Source organism: Antedon mediterranea, chromosome 7 (genome assembly GCF_964355755.1).
Source record: "Antedon mediterranea chromosome 7, ecAntMedi1.1, whole genome shotgun sequence".
In the NCBI taxonomy this organism is placed as follows: domain Eukaryota; kingdom Metazoa; phylum Echinodermata; class Crinoidea; order Comatulida; family Antedonidae; genus Antedon; species Antedon mediterranea.
In genome coordinates this window covers 14,645,950-14,664,307 of record NC_092676.1, presented here as the reverse complement: position 1 = coordinate 14,664,307, position 18,358 = coordinate 14,645,950, and the positions used below count along the sequence as shown (strand labels likewise).

The following is an 18,358-nucleotide window of genomic DNA, read 5'->3' as shown; positions in this document are numbered from 1 at the left end:
GAGCTCATTCTGATTCTGATGTTCTTTTGGGGGTGGTCGGCTTGATGCTGATTGTTGTTGTTGATTGCATGCTGACGAAAGGCGAATCCACTCTCTGAAAGAACTCAATATGGCACAATTTGAATATGATGAGTCAGGGGGAACATCGTTATATTTTCTAGTCTCTTTTTATGCTTTGTTTTTGATCCCGATAACATATTGGTTACTTCCTCACAGTAAAAAAGAAAGTATGTAGCCTAGCCGGTAATTCTCATAGCCTAGCTAGGCCTCTAGCCTAGGCCTAGCACCGCCTAGCCTCCTATGTGTAATAGGCCTAGCTAGCTAGGCTACTACTACTAGTAGTAGGCCTAGCCTATGAATATGATGCCTATGGCCTAACCTAGGCCTAGGCTAGTTATAGCGGATTACGGTCGAAGCGGCTGCCAACCAAAGCGGCCGTTAGTTCACTAACAGTAATTTGTATGGGATGCTGTGTGCGCTTTGATTGTCGTTGTTTTCTTGCATACAATAACGCTAGTATTGGCCCATCTGCATACGTGCATATCTTTTTGTTTGTCGTTGTTTGGACAGGTTTTCTTTACTTAGTTAGGACGTATGTTTGGACAGTTTTTCTTTCCTAAGAGGTCTAGTTATAGTGGATTACGGTTGAAGTTTAATAATGGTAATCTGTGTGGAACGCCATGTGCACTTTGATTTATTCTCTTTTTTTACAGATTGATTGTGATACATTCTTTTAAACGAATGCCGAATCGATGATTACTTATTTTATCTGTTCTAAATGATAAATGTTTAATAAATATTGTATATTAATATAGGCCTAATATATAATAAGCCAATTATTACAAATTTATATTTTTTTTATTTGTTAATTTTTAATTTATTTACAATAACATGACAGTAATTTATTATTTAATATCCTACATCATTTTATACCATTCAGATTTTTAAATATATTTAGATATAAGGATTCGGCAATAATGTACGTAAATTATTAATGCAATATCCACTGTATAAAATTTGATAGTATGTAAATGAGATATAAAGATTCGGCAATACCGTACGTAAATTATTAATGCAATACTGTATAAAGATTCAAAAGTATGTAAATGAGATATAAAGATTCGGCAATACTGTATGCTATGCTAATTTTTCTGGCTCTTTTACTTTGATTTCGCTTTTATGCTTATTTTATTTTGTATCTCCATTGAGATCAGCCACAAATACCTACAGTCATTTGCCTTGGATTTATATATACATGAGAGATACATACTTTACACATAGTCAATTTATGGGAATTTCTATTGACTATGGTTAAAACAATGTGTCTTGAAATTAAGCATGCATTTATATAGATATTTGCCTATTTAAATGGTTTCTTTTCTAGTTAATGAAGGTAAACTATATACTTGCCAGTGTGAAGAATGTAATAGAAAAAAGAAAGCATTAGTGGCAGTTGCACCCAAAAAATCTGTATTATCTACATTCAAGTAAGTTTTTTTAATGATATTCTAAAATTGAAAGACATGCCATTTGCTATTGATCACCCAAAAAATAGAACAATTCCTGACAAATTTAATTGCTGTATACCGTATATTACAGTGTACTATAAGTCTCACTTTTGACACGCAAATTTGACCTCTAAATTAAGGGTGCGTTTTATACGCCAAACATAAATGCCTCACCGCACAATTGTACATCGACACCTTGTTGGCTAGGCCTAAGGCTTTAAGGTAAGGCCTAGCTAGACTAGGCCTACCTATTATATAAATGGCAACCTGCTTCTGCCTAGTTTTCAAGGCAGTAGTGTGATGTTATACTTATATAATTATGATTATATTATTATAATTATTATAAAATATATTTATCAGTCATACGGTGAAATTTCTAACATTTCATTCTGTAGATTTAAAGGTGATGTACAATGAATCAACCCCATAATTCTTTTAATAATAATTGAAATCTAAAAAAAGTTAGACCTTCAAAACGCAACTGAGAGAAAATAACGTTTAAACACTCTAATTTGAAAATTGTTTTCATTCAGTTTGCGACGACATTTTTTGGCTTGTTCAATAAATATATTTTTTTGTAAAAAATATCACCCAAATTACCATTTTAAATATTTATATAATTATTTGCAAAAATCATAATATTTTTGTAACTAATTTTTATATATTGAAATTATTTTATAATCAACTTTAAGAATATAATTCATAAGCGTGTTGTTCAACATGGAGAAGACGACTAAAAAAAACGTGGGGCTACATACCACCACCGCAGCATGCAGCAATATGTCTAGTCTGCCAGCAAATTCGGTGATATAAAATGTTATTTTCATTGTAAAATTTAGTAAATTTTAAAGAAGTTAGCCGTAGGTTACATAATGTAATTGTGTACACATATTTTGAGGAAAGGAAACTATTGTCAGTGAGATTGTCTATGACCTCTCTCTCTCACGAGTCACGCACACACATGGCCGGTCTAGCTAGACAAGACAACAATGTTGGAGTTGAAGCATATACCCACCCTACCCATTACTGTATGTTTGGTGGATCGGTGATACTATGGAACAAACTAAAACTGGTATGTTTATGATGCTTTTGACATGTAAGCAGTACTACTATAATTAGTATGATTTCTCATTGTATTGAAACGATTATTTATATCATTATTCATTTGTTTATGAAGCTAGGCTATATATTATTAACTGTACATAGAATAACAAAATAATTTAGGACTACCAACCACTACTTCTTAACTGCTAGTCTGGAATAGGCCCTATTATAAATAATAGCCTACCGTAGACCATTTATCTACTTCAAACGGTATTTTTATGCTATTGACTTTATGCTTTGTTTTTTAAATTCTATTTTTAGAAAAATGTTAATTCAGAATTACCTACCACAGTCAAAATTTACATAAAAATTAGTATAATGCAGTTAAAATGACCTCATACGGTATTTATTACATATTTAAATACATATTTAATATAAAGTTAAATACCCTTGTTAAATAATTGATAACATTTACATTATCAAAATAAATATGAATTCTACAAATAATACCTACCTATTTAATTGTTGCTTGTATGAACAACTATTTTATTTGTGTTTTGTATTACATAGGAAAACCCAAATGGACCTACAGGTACAGTAGGTTTATGAATTCAAATGGTCATTAGTATAGTATACTATTAGTAGGCCTGTTGTAAATTAATTATTTGTTTATGTTTAATTCACTAGGAAGTACTTGTTGGGTATTCTTAACTTCAATGGTAGTATGTAATGTAGACATTATATAAATTTGTCCTAATATAGTTACAGTACAACCTTTAACTACATATGAAATATTAATGTATTTTACAGATAAACTGTGAAGATAAAAAAGACAACAGAAAACCATTACTGGAAAGTTCCTGTGTACTGTATACACCAGCTGCACCTCTACCATGATGTTAATATGAGAGTGTACACTAATGTTGCCATTAGCATTTATAAAAAACTTAAATATATTTATTTGTAGTGGAGCTGAAGCTTAATGGTTAACGCTTGCCTTCCAATCCCAAATGCCAGGGTTGTAACTCATAATCTTTCAGCTTACCACTCCCTAAGCCCAAAATGAGACTTAGTTTATAAGCACGATAAATTGTTATATAGTTTATTCATCCTGTAATTGGCAAGTTTGGATCCGTATCAAATAAAAAAATTAATTAAAAAAATATGGTTATCAATTTAAAAATAAGTGCACTATGAGTATGTAGTTGACATATAACATTTTATTACCATATTTGATAATAAAGAAATAGATAAAATAATAAATGTACTGTATGACCATTGATAATGCAGTATATCAGTAGTCAATAAAGCTGAAACGATGTCTTGGATTAAAGTCTAAGATATTCTGCCACCTTTCTTTTGGCATCTTCATGATTGATGTCATTCACCATCATTTTCTTTGAGTATATGAATCTTTCATATTACAGTCTATTTAGATTATTATTGTATTAAATTATTATATTAATAGTAAATAATAATAAAATGCTATTAATAAATATAGTTTAAGGGATAGAATTGTTAATTGACTATACTGTTATGGTAGAGGTACAGTAAACAATAAATAATCATCTTATTTATAATAATAATAATAGTTCATTCTTATATAGCACTCTACAAGCAAGCTCTAAGCGCTTAACATTATTACCCCAGTCATTTTTTGGATCAAACACGTATGGAAACATACTCCCATAATGCAGCTAGTAATCAGCACAAAGTTGTGTCTTGATCTAACCAGGTACCCATTTATACACCTAGGTGGAGGGAGGCAAACGTAAGTAAAGTATCTTGCCTAAGGATACAAGCAATGCGGTGAGAGTTGGATTCAAACCTCGTTCAACACCCTGCGCCACACGCTCTCAATTAATTAGTATCTTAGTAATTGTTGTATTCATTTATTCACATTTATTTAATCTGAATGTATACACTTATACAGAAGAAACAAGTTCAAGCAGATAATAGGTATTGCATCCTTTCTGTTTATTTTTAAAAAAAACATATTTATTTATTTTGAAAATTTCTGGATTATTTGGTGCAACATAACTTTTTCTTATCGATTATAAATTTTAAATAACATTATAATATACATATGAATAAACATACAATCATTACAAGACTACTTTTTTAAATTATTTTTTTGGGAGAAGTGATATGAAATATAAATCAAGTTTCCTTCCTTTGATTCCCTTTTACCTTGAATTATAGCATTAACAGACAATAGGACAGGTAAAGGGTAAACAGCCGTGATGTTAAGTACTCTACTATTACTGAACAGTACATAGTTTGATGATTTATCTACTGACGCTTATCAGCATGCTGAAGTGGGTTTAAAATGCGAGTTGATTCGTGTTAACGCGGATTACCGCCAAGTTGCAGAATAGAGGGCAATGGAACGCGACGATTCACTGCCCCTTGCTCACGAACAATTAGGTAACTTCCGCTTATTTTTACAAATTGCTCGCGTTTTGTCAACTGCCGATTGGTCTAACTTTTAATATATAATCATTGCTACAACTGCAGGTCTGCAAACTTCTAGACGTTTTTGGGCTTCACCCTATGGCCTATAAGAAGCTAATATTTGCTGGTAGAAAAGGTCAGAAGAACTTAAAACTGGAGGTCCAATTTATAAACCTGGCTCGTGTGCACTTAAGGGAGTAGGGGATTGCACCCAAGATTTATATACTGTATTTTGTTTTTGAAGGACAGCATTTGAACAGAGAAGACTTTGTATATTGAATTTGAGTGGTGCACCATACTTAAACTTTTTTATTAACAAATTTAATATCACCTCATTCACATCAATCGAGCAAAACATATCTCATAATGCAACACGCTTGTATGGCTACTCTGTATGCATAATCATAAAACTTCCTCGCGATCTGTGTGAAAACACCTTCTCAACCGTGACGATTTGTAAACAATCCTAATTAGCATCATGCATAATGCATACTCGTGGTTTGAAATCTTTGTTTACTTTCGCTCGTGACGATTTTTCAAATGAAATTTAATCAAATTAATTTACCTGTTAATTACGTAAACTTGTTGTTTTTGCCTCAAATTTTTGACTTAAAGTGAATAACTTTAATATTACTTTGATATGGCCAATTTATATTTAGAATATTTTTTTTTCATTTTTTGTGTTTCAAGGGACAATACATCTTTAACTGAATTTTTCAGAAAAATAGAAACCAGATGGTATATATTATATGAAGTTATAAAAGAGTATAGTATACAGTATATTATAAATAATAAAGGAAAATCATTCAGATTAATACATTTTTCTTTTCTTACCATTTGTGATGCTTAAAAAACAACAAAATCGTTGACATTGAAACTACTGCAGACTATGTATTTACTGTGTACCTATTATTGTTGCATTATCATCATCATTTACTTAATATTCATCACCTTTGACAACACCATTATATTATATGCCGGTAAATCAGACCTAAGTTATTCAAATAATTGACCCAGGCTGTACACTAAACCCATAAATCATATTTTAAATCCATTCAAAACATCCCAGATGATCACAAATATCATAAAACTGAAAATCTTACATTTATTATCAATAATAAAAATAACATTCTATAATTACAATACTATACTGATCAATAAACTGGAAATTAGCAGACTCAGGTGGTCTAATGTTGACAATCCCAAATACGATGTAAACTGATATAAGCACTGCAAACTAAAATTGAAATTAAACTGTATATCTGATTTCGCTGAATTATTTAATAAAAAAATATAAATGGAAACGTCTGTTTGACACTATTAGATGCGTGTTGGTTTTTGTAGGTATCCTGCATTCAGCAAAAAACACGTACGCGGGATTTGACCCCACGGCCCTGAACGCTTTTTGCTTAATACCAATAAAATGTACATAACGGGCATGTTTATTGAATCTAAATAGAAATAATAATTACTTGATCGAATATATTTTATCAAGGAAGATAATTAGGTGTTAAGGATAAAAAATAGTATAAAAAATGTAGAAAACCGTAACAAAGTATACTTTTTCATTAAGAACAATTTGAATGCTCAAAATAGTCCATTAAATAAGTACTTAACGGAAAAACTAACACAATATTTACTTCATCTCGGTATGTAAACCGAGAACTCAATTATAAACTATAATGGAACAGATTAACAAACGATACACTTGGCTATCGGGGCCAATGTTAAAGAATTACATTGGCTTCCTGTTCTGCACCGCATTGTCTATAAAAAATTAGTTTATAAGTGTTTAAATGGAATGGCTCCTAACTATATTGTCGAATTGATTAAGCCTTATGTTCCAGAGCGTAACCTCCGATCTGGCGACAAGCTTCTGCTTTATCAGCCTATATCAAACAACTCTTATGGTTACCACATCACTCTGGACCATTGGTTGGCTTTTTTATTAGTATTATTATTACTCCGGTATATACAGCACCCGCCACAATTCCAGACGGTCTCCCATCCAGAATACAACCAAGCCCAACATTTCTTAACTTCGGTGATCTGATGAGAACCGGTGTTCCAACGCTGTATGGCCGTAATGTCCGATTCCTCAGAACCATACATCCTAGAAACACAAAAATAATGGCATAAAAGTACTACTTTCTATTCACGTTTAATAGAAACATGCATTTAACTCAATACTATAGTTTACGAGTTCTGAGGAATTAGACATTATTTGAGGTCAAAAGTCAATTTTGAATGGCCTCAAATCTTAAAAGCTAAATTTGAAATATCGAACACCGGTAGGAATCTTTAAAACAATCTTTAACTTTCCAAAAATTAATAACCATGATTTCCTGTATTTAATAAGCAAAATATTTCATCTTACAGGTGGATTGTACTTCTTTCGGCATGGTGTGTCTTCATTTTACTAGCATACAAAGCATCACAGCTTGAGCGAGACCATCAAGAGTATGATCCATATGAAATACTAGGCCTTGATAGGGTGAGTAGTCTTAGTCCATATAATTTGTTTTGCATCACAGGGTACGTTGATATAGAGGTCCCAAGTTCCCTGAAATTTGCGGGTTTTTTTTTCAGATTTTCCTAGATTTTTTCTATTTTTTTATTTTTATTTATTTCAACAAAGTTCAAACTACACAGGCTACCGTATTAAGTACAAAATACACAGTAATACTTGTTATTTAGAAAGTCATTTTATTTCTAAATACAAAACTTCATTATTAACACTTTGACTGCCAGAGGTTTTTCCAGTTAGAAACTGCCACCGCCAGCGTTTATAGCCCAATTCGATGTTTTTATTAAAGCTGATTGAAACTATGTATGTGATCTGATTTACATGTAATTTAGACTAAAATAATCATAAAGAGTTTAGCTTTACAATGGTACCAAGAACGATTTTCAAATCGCAATATGTAAATCGTAATAATAAAATGAAAGTAACGCACTTTTTGAGTTTTTCGTAGTTTCGCGCAAGAAAGTCGCGATTTGTGCAAGACATCACAATCATGAAAATATCGCCCGGTGAGATCAACAAACAACGAAAAAGTTACTTACACGGCACCAGTAGGCCTATAAAAAAGTTATCACTATCGAAAAATGTATTATATTTTATAAATCATAAATCTTACATTATGTTTCGCCAAAATCCACATAGTAAAGACACCAGGCCTAGGTAACTGGCCTAAAGTTGGTCCGGAACCGTTTCACGACTAGGCCTAGGCTATAGCCTAGCCTAGTACTACTAGGCTAGCCTAGCTAGTAAACTGATGATAATATTCATACCATTTCTAAACAAGTTTGTTGCGTGAAACTCGGCCACTTACAGTGAAACACCAAAACAATTAGGGTATACATACAATAATAAAATTAAAGACTTCATATTGAAAATTCATCCATTATTTTTTATTCAGATAACAAACAAACATGCCAATCCACATAAACCTTTGTAATGCTTCGGCGGCATAGCTAGCGCGCGACCGATACACAATGCGCCAAACCATCGCTGTACGCGCTACTGTGATGCGCGGTGTATGTTATTTTGACAGGTACCATTTTGACAATCGTTCGTAACCAGATTAGTTACTTTCAAAAAGTAAAATATTCACGGTCCAGACCGAATATAGTGTCCATATTTATAGTACCGTATATACAAATAATTAACCTATCTACCGGATTTTGTAAAAAAACGCGAAAAACGAAGATCTTCGTGTTTGGCAGTCAAGCGTTGTGTTTCCAAAAACGAAGATCTTCGTGTTTGGCAGTCAAAGTGTTAATGGAATCCACCTACAATCCATTTGACTTCTGGTCAATTATGAACTATTGACCTCCGTAGCAATTACAGTAGGCCAGTGTAGGCCGAGGTTGTGTATTGGAGCAAGCATTTTGTGTTACTTACATGGTAGGATTGTTTAGTGGTTTTACAAAAACAACATTCCGACATTTCGTATATAGTAGGTTTATGTGGTACTTGTTAGGAAACTGTTTATTGAGGTTACGAAGCCTTACGAGTATCCACGAAGTACCATGCATGGCTATGAAACTTGAATGTGGTTAATGTTGCAGTAGTTTTTAGCTGTACTGTAGGTAAACTATATTTTTAAAATGCCCATGGTGCGAGGTTAAAGAAGACGATTTACGTATATAAAAATTAAAACACTAACAATTAAACCCAAGCACCTGAGAATTGAGAAACAGGCTGTATCGTTTATTTCACATTACTTTTGTTATTTCAGGATTCTTCTGATAGTGAAATAAGAAAACAGTATCGCATTCTGAGTAGACAACACCATCCTGATAAAGAAGGTGGAGATGAACTCACATTTATGAGAATTGCCAAAGCTTATGAAGCGTACGTCATTTTTGTTTCAAGTTTATTTCCATTAGTAAATTGTAACATTTCATAAATTGTACTAATCAATTTGGAAATAAGAAAGATATTTAACTTATACTACAAACAGCCTAGGCTGGAATTTCCAACTAATTCAAGACCTATAATAGGAAGTAACAATACTAAGCTCACGCTAGCCATTCATGTTTTTCGCAAATTGCGATTGGAGTTGTCAATTTGCGGAAAAAAAATCATTCACAAAACTGGCGAAAATAATTTTTCCTTAAAAACTTAAGCATTCGTCTGCTAAGACTGAGGCCTAGCCCTGAATAAAGTTTTCTGTACCACGACGACATCGCTGCTGTTCCCAGTCCAAGCAATTGCGAAGTAAAGATATTGCGTTATTTGCCTATCAACATAGGAAGTGAGCATAGGAATGTAATCTCCTATTTTAAAGATTGATTAAAAAAAAAAGCCAACACCTACCGCTCTAACAATGGTACAGTTTTGAATGGTCATGGTGGTTATTGTCCATAAAGAATCTTACTATACATGACATGAATTGGTCATGGTGGTTATTGTCCATAAAGAATCTTACTATACATGACATGAATTGGTCATGGTGGTTATTGTCCATAAAGAATCTTACTATACATGACATGAATTGGTCATGGTGGTTATTGTCCATAAAGAATCTTACTATACATGACATGAATTGGTCATGGTGGTTATTGTCCATAAAGAATCTTACTATACATGACATGAATTGGTCATGGTGGTTATTGTCCATAAAGAATCTTACTATACATGACATGAATTGGTCATGGTGGTTATTGTCCATAAAGAATCTTACTATACATGACATGAATTGGTCATGGTGGTTATTGTCCATAAAGAATCTTACTATACATGACATGAATTGGTCATGGTGGTTATTGTCCATAAAGAATCTTACTATACATGACATGAATTGGTCATGGTGGTTATTGTCCATAAAGAATCTTACTATACATGACATGAATTGGTCATGGTGGTTATTGTCCATAAAGAATCTTACTATACATGACATGAATTGGTCATGGTGGTTATTGTCCATAAAGAATCTTACTATACATGACATGAATTTGTATTACAGTATGTTTAATGCAGGTTGATTACTGGCAGATATAGTACCTAGCTGTGCTTTTTTTCGTATAAGTGTTAAATCTAAAAATGTAATAAACCTTGGTTCAAATGTAATAATAATAATATTGGATGCAGATTTTTTTGGTAATGAAAGCAATATACATTTCATAAAAATTACCTGAGAAATGTCGTAAGCTTTTTTATTCCAATTCAAACATTAATTTAGCAATCAATCCTCCCACGGCGCCACGTGTGTCTATTGATGTGAGGAGCAATTTCATCATTGTTTTGAGCAAGGCAGCGCAGTACAGTAGGGCCTAGCTAGCATTTTCGGTTGTTGCAATATATTTTATGTTTTAATTACACCTGAACTAACAATATAAATAATAACCAGAGTTTGATATGTTTCAAAGAATACACAAGTAGAAGTTTAATTATATTTTATATTCATTTTTTCCATATTTAGGCTAGGTCTGGCTAACTAAGCCTAAGGTAGGCCTGATCGACTGTAAACAACATCGTTGGAATTTTTGCATGCCCTTTATTTTCGCTAACATTGTTCAATCGCGAAAGTCGCGAACATTTTGGGCTTTACAGTAATTTATTTATTACGGTATCAAAATATAATACAAAAGCTAAAAGCATTGTATGTACACTAAAAATATAAAACAATATTGAGCAATAACAAAAACCATATAAAAATAATATACAAAAAAAGAAAAAGAAAAATTGTGTTTGTTTAAAGCTTATATAAAATTAATTATTTAATTATCATTATTATATTATTATTTTTTTTTGGATGATCCAAAGGGAATAAAACCGTAAAACGTTTTTACTCTAGCTTTCGCTGGTTCAACGACACAGCTTAATCATGAGTGAGTCTATGTGGCTTGGAATTGTTACCATGAGATTTCGTATTTAATATAGCGCCTTCTATGGAACGTTCAGGCTTACCCGAGTGCAACATGACTCTACAGCTCGCTAGATGTTGGTCGGTCGGTGGTTGGTCTGTAAACACTAACTTAAAAACGCGACTGCAGCCATGTAAATGGCCTTGTTAATTACTCCTGTAAACAGGTTGATTACATCATTTTACAGACAAACGAAACTTCTTTAACATTACTGAGTATAGTATGTGTTTTCATAAATATTAGATCCAACCTGTGAACTTTAAATGGAAATTACGTCGCTAATAGTCAAACAGAAGCCACAAAAGATGATGTCATATTCTAAAAGGGGATTTTCCAAGCTTTACGTCACTGTTTCTCTTTTGTTGCTAGGCTTCACAGAGAGCTACATTGTGTTTAAAAGCCAGAGCGGTTGTGGGCGCTTTAGGTGCTAAAGGGTTAACTAAGTAGGCCTTAAATTCATCATTAGTATTAATACATTATTATTAAAACCTAGAAAGTATACTTTTCTACTCACAGTATTGGCGAAAAATCCAAAACTTATCGAAATACGATATATAACATGTCTATGATATAACATTTCTTACTTAGACAACAACTAAAAATGCTAACACAGCCTATTCCATATAATGCTTCACCTTCTTATGCAAATACCAGTAGTGAACAATAGCAATGCAATGCGATATATTGCACCACCAATAATATAATAAAAGCTTTCCGATCCATGACATTAATATATGTTTATGTAATTTTTATAGATTATTATATATATTTTATAAATTATAAATTTACAAATTGTTATGTTTCTAAATTTCTTTCTAGGTTGACCAATGAAGATTCAAAAGTTAATTGGCAAAAGTATGGAAATCCAGATGGGCCTACTGCTGCCACATTTGGCATTGCACTACCAGCTTGGATTGTTGACCAAAGTAATTCGGTGTGGGTATGTTGGGTTCTGGTTTTAGATACATGGAAGTATAATATTTTGTCACCCGCCTCGATATTCAGGGAGACCTGAGAGATTGAAAAGCCCTGTAAAAGCACAGAGGAGGCACAAACTTCTCCCTGAGTGACGTGCCAAAGACATTTTTTACATTCCATTCTCTAGAAAATCAACATGTGTAAACTCTCTCGGAAAATATACAGTACACTTTTTCAACTCTATCATGTATTTCCTGGTATTGGTTATTTTGTGTTTGTTTGGCTCAATTTATAATATGAGGCCTGGTATCACAAAAGCGGCGCAGAGTCGCAACCCGACCTTTTGAGATATTTAGCCTTGAAGTTCAGAATGTGAAAAACAGCCTAACCTATCCATTTTAAAATTTCAATAAAAAACGATACTATAAACACTTATTATTATATTATATCAAACTCTTGTTCATTAACAAATATCACAAGTATGTGTATTTTACAATTATTTAAGTCGTTTCCATAGAAAATTATTAGGAAATTGTATATTTGTTCACTCAAAAATCAACTTTCTTTACGGCGCTTTTGTAAACAAACCGCTAACCCGATTCACGTCGTGTTTGGTACCTATCTGTTCGAAAATATATCAGCTACCATATTTTTTAACAACCTAAGGGATTTTTTTAATGGAAATTGGTTTTATTAAGGTGTTAGGTTGATAAAATTTCGTAACAAGAATTTGTGAATCCTTGACTGGGATTAAAAATTAAGCTCTCTGATTGGCTGACGCTTTTGTTTACAATGAAAAAGCATGGCTTCCATTGTAGTTTCTCGAATGAACGTTTATAAAATTTTGTGAATATTTAGGAAGTTATTTTTATCCATATATTTTTTTTAAATAACAAAAAATGTAATATTATGTACCACACAGTGATATATTTTCGACTAGTTTGCCGTTATTGGTTTGCCGTTATAAATATAGATTACGAATATATAAAAATCTAAAAAATTATTATTTTCGACACTACGCCGATTTTGTGATGCCATGCCTCATATCTATATTGCAATAGCGCTAAGCCAAAATTTGTTCCTATATCTCCTCTTAAACCGCAAGTCTGATACTAGCGCCATTTGAGCTGGGGCACCTTTCAATTCCACCATTAGTCTATATTAGAACGGCAAATTTATACAAAAAATGTGTTTTTTAGACGAATTCGATCCAACTTGGCCCTAAACCGTCTCGGCCCTAAACCGTCTCGGCCAAAGTCAAGTCGGCCCCACGTCAAGTCGGCCCCAAGTCAAGTCGGCCCCACATCAACTCGGCCTCAAGTCAACTCGGCCTCAAGTCAGCTCGGCCTCAAGTCAGCTCGGCCTCACGTCAACTCGGCCAAAAACTAATCCGTCAACTCGGCCTCTAAAAACTAATCCGTCAACTCGGCCTCTAAAAACTATGAAACGCAAAAAGTGCTAATATAGTAGTTCATTTATTACAATGGCAGGATATAGTACGGTATGTTAATATTATAATGGCAGGATAAACATCACAGAGTACGGTTGGACTAGGGCCTACATAATAGACGAAATAAAACGGAAAATTCAATATAAATTATAACACACTGGGCCTGATCGGTTTTCGTTTAATTGATAGGTAGTATTTATTTATATTGTTTGAAATAAATAAATATTTCTTCACATTTTGTATACAGAAATAACTGTCGAAGAAGACATTTTAATGAATAATATTTAAACAATATACTTCGGTCTACAACTGTATATATACATCAATATAAAAGGAATAAAATAACATTAAAATCATAACAAATCTAAAGGCAAGAATACAAATTGTATAAGCATTATGGGTAGCCTATAGGTTACATGCACACACACCCAGACATGAATGTGAATTATTTTCAAATAGGCGCGCCTTACGGACATTTTTATTTTCATTTCGTTTCTACTTCATAATTATTCATAATTAATACGGTACACCATGGGAAGAGAGAAATTTGCTTCTATGACAGTCCATGTTGTTATTTCTCTTAATTTTAAGGTATTGTTCTTTCAAACAATTAAAACATTAATAGAAAAGCGTTAAAACAATAGCAGGGTTTACACCAAATCTGTTCCGTGAAAAATGAACGGCCGGTAAAAAAACAACGGTATTGACAGATCGCTCATAACTAACTGTAGTTTATTATGTCAAGGGTCATGAAGTTAAAAAAGTGCGGCGGGGAATTGGAGAGACATCTGATCACGAGGGGATGTGATTGTGATTTTAATGTATTAAATTATGGATTCATGGAATTTGTCATGGTGTGTGTTGTTACTATCATCGGGAATCTTGTGTCCCGTTTTGTAATATCATCTTTAATTAAACTGACAAGATGACTGTATTGGTGAAGCGTCATTCTAAAATAATTGAAGAATTCGTCTTCATTGGTCGCCAGTTACGTTTCACCAATGTTTCAAATTGACCAAACTTCTTTCTTTCGGAACAGACCTCGTTTACTCATTTTCCTTTCCTTCTTTTGGCTAAAATTATAGCGGAAAGAATAATTTCTTCCTCACTATCATCCGATGAGCATCCAGAAACGGCTGCCATTTTAACGTTTGCCCGTTTGCCCACAAAACGGAACAGGTGTGAATGTTTACAACGGAACGGCGAGCGGCGTGCGTCACGTTGAAAAAAACGGCGCCGTCTTCCGTTCCGCGAAACGAAACAGGTAGGCACTGTGGGAATGCCCCTTTAGGTGATCAATTTTATTGAACAATACAGGGCGCGGTGGGTGTTAAAACAACAGATGAGAATGCTGAGGCAATAGTATGTTGTTTAGGAATTCCGTTGTTGATGTTTTAGTTTTTGCTTGACAAAATAAAAATACGCCATTTTTTCCATGACGATTTCTTCAGTGTGTTTTAGATTAATTTCCCATACATAAAATGTATTCATTGGATTCTCCATTATAATGAAATTACAAAAGTACTAAAAACAATTTGAATAGCGCACAATTGCAATAGAACTTTAACATGACAGAACATTCCGAATTTGCTTCCATAATCTCTTCGGTGTAGTTTGATTGACATCGTCATTGTACCCCCGAAAAAATAAATGTGTGAAAGATTTTGTTACTGTAATATACCATTTTAATGTCACATATATAGTTATTCACTTTGACCGTAACATAATAATTTGAGAGAGAATATATACAAAAAAAAACCATTTTTATTTTACTGTAATAATCTAATAATATCTATATAATATAATGGGCCTTCTAAGAATATTTCGATTCTTTCTGGGAACATCCTTGTATCAAAAAATAGATCTAACAATTTACATTGAAATTTCGGTTTTATTTCGTCTATTATGTAGGCATACCGTACTATATCCTGCCATTGTAATAAATGAACTACTATATTAGCACTTTTTGCATTCCATACTTTTTAGAGGCCGAGTTGACAGATTAGTTTTTGGCCGAGTTGACTTGAGGCCGAGTTGACTTGAGGCCGAGTTGACGTGAGGCCGAGTTGACTTGAGGCCGACTTGACTTGGGGCCGACTTGACGTGGGGCTGACTTGACTTTGGCCGAGACGGTTTAGGGCCGAGTTGACCTGCACCCTTTTAGACAAATTTATTTGCAATTACCGAATGCTGCGTTCGGTAATTCTCGGCCATTTTCCTACATCCGAATTAGGTCACTCAGGTCATTATTAATATCGAGATAGCAGCACATGTGATAAGCGCAACTGCAGTTATACACTTTGCAAAAAAGCAGTATACGATCCGTATACATTCAAAATGTATATGAATAAAAATTTAAAAAAAGAACAATTAATTGTTAGATGCGAGTTGCAGCGGCGCTTGAAAAAACAATTCCATTTACGTACAAGCATCCCTCTGATAAAAAAAAACAGTTACCACACGTGTTCATGCGAAAAACAATGTCATTTGACGTACAGCACCTCTCGGAAATAATGTTTGGCAAATCGGATTAATTAACATTTTTCATTATCAGCAGTATAGTAGCTAGCAGCTAGCTCAGCGGTGATTTTTTGGACAATAATTAAACGACTTACGCTTTACCACGTGTGTGTCTAGTCGAATTCCATTGCAGTATCGACAGTTTCACATATGTTTGTATACAGCTTTATAGCGGCAGGGCTTATCAAAACCATTCAACAGTTGACGGTATTGGCATTGTAAACGGTTTAGTTGCCGGATAGTTTTTATTTTACACCACTCACGTTTATTTAATTGTTTGAATATGATGATTTTTTCAAATTAACAAAAAAATTCATATGTCTGAAGGAAGATGGTCTGAGTAATAACATTATTGAAAATTGGAAGAAAATTGATAACGTTTACGCGATATGCACTCAATTGAATGTGACTGTCAAAATAGATGAAAAACCAAATTTTTAAACTTTTTTTTTAGATTCTTGCCATATATGGTTTAGCTTTCATGGTTATTCTTCCAATTGCAGTTGTAAGTATTAAAATTTATTTTCAGTATGAATAACAAAATGCATTAACAATAACATACTCTAAGAATGATTACTCATGTTTATATTTCAATGAAATTTTGCAGATTTTTCTAAATTTCTAAGGTATATCCTTCTTCCTAAAATTGTTAATGAATCGAAATCTAAATAAGCTATACTTTCAACTGCTTCTCTCTTTCCAATTTAGGACCTCTGTAATCCTATTGTTTTTTGATTCTCAGACATGCTGACAAAATTCTGTATATGTCTGCATTTTTACCAGCTCGCTTATCGAGATAAAGGTTGAAAGAACCATGTAAACTTCTGCTACGAATGCTTTATATTATTAAATGAATCAATTTTATCATTCACATTACATGTTTAAGGTTAATTGATATCTTTTTCTCTTTTTTTGGGGGGGGGGGGGGGGTATATGTCTACTCATTTGTTTTAATACTATTGTTTTATTTCTGGTGTTTTATTTTTACAGGGTACCTGGTGGTATCAATCTATACGTTACAGTGCTGTAAAAGTTCTGATAGAGACAACTCAAATTTACTTCTACTTTATTCATAAAACACCAACTATGAATCTTAATCGTATGTATTCTTTCTAGATTGTAAAAAATGCTATTCTTCTAATAATTCAAAGTATTTAAAAAAATGTATTAATAATTGAAAAAGCATACAGTATCTACTGCCAACCAATAACCCAAGTGATGGGTCAGTAAGGCCAGCCAAGGGCATCATCCTATTAAGTATAGGCACTGCTACTATTAAAAAAAGAAAGAAATTTTATTATTATTATATTAACGGTTGAAAATAACTAACCCAACATGTCTAAATAAGAAATTGTTCATCTAGACAATACCTTGTAAAGAATCTACAGTATTGGTCACCAGAAAGGTGTGTACATGACATGAAATTTCATTTGTTAAATAACGACATGGTAATTAATTGGTAGGTTGTAGCTAAAATCATTTTTAATTGTTTACCTAATAGTCTGTATTTCTGAAGAACATCACATTGACACAGAATAGCATTGCATGACACATTCTGATTGGATATAATGAATGATTAGTGATCAGTAGCATCATACGCTAAAATACTATAACACCATCGGTATGAACAGGGCCTTAATTGTTATAACTAGATAACTACATAGCAAGTAATGATGCATGAATACCATTGATGATAATAATAACATCTATTTGCAGGTGCATTGATGATTTTAGGTGCATCTCGAGAATTCAATCAAGTTCATAATAAAGAAGTTTGCGGAAGGCCTAGTGACAATGAAGAAGTTCCAATGGTATTTCCATATCATTTGTTTGTTTTTTTAGGCCAGATCCAAGCTTGTTGAGCTGTGAAATTTGCAAAAAGTCACATTTGTACAAACAACCACCTTTGGGCAAATATTTCACTGAGTTGTGAAATGTTGACATTAAATGGTCAAATCATATTTTCATAAAATATCAGTTTTGTGTTATAGCAATGAATATGTGGTGATTAAAAGCTATTTACTGATATTTTGTGTAGAGTGGTGTATGGATGAAGGTGGAATTTTTGCACAAATGTTTTTGGCTCAAC

At 32.9% G+C, this 18,358-nt stretch overlaps 1 protein-coding gene across 1 annotated transcript in view; it reads left to right on the top strand.

Moving 5' to 3' along the window:
• The first annotated feature begins 12 nt into the window (after nucleotides 1-12).
• Nucleotides 13-18,358, top strand: part of LOC140053864 (translocation protein SEC63 homolog) — a 51,219-nt gene continuing 32,873 nt past the window's right edge. Inside the window, exons 1-8 of the mRNA XM_072098592.1 lie at nucleotides 13-227; nucleotides 1,385-1,487; nucleotides 7,386-7,500; nucleotides 9,251-9,366; nucleotides 12,201-12,321; nucleotides 16,724-16,774; nucleotides 17,260-17,368; nucleotides 17,986-18,080. Of these exons, the coding sequence (XP_071954693.1) occupies nucleotides 110-227; nucleotides 1,385-1,487; nucleotides 7,386-7,500; nucleotides 9,251-9,366; nucleotides 12,201-12,321; nucleotides 16,724-16,774; nucleotides 17,260-17,368; nucleotides 17,986-18,080 (828 nt within the window). The 5' untranslated portion in view covers nucleotides 13-109. The remainder of the gene's footprint in view (nucleotides 228-1,384; nucleotides 1,488-7,385; nucleotides 7,501-9,250; nucleotides 9,367-12,200; nucleotides 12,322-16,723; nucleotides 16,775-17,259; nucleotides 17,369-17,985; nucleotides 18,081-18,358) is intronic.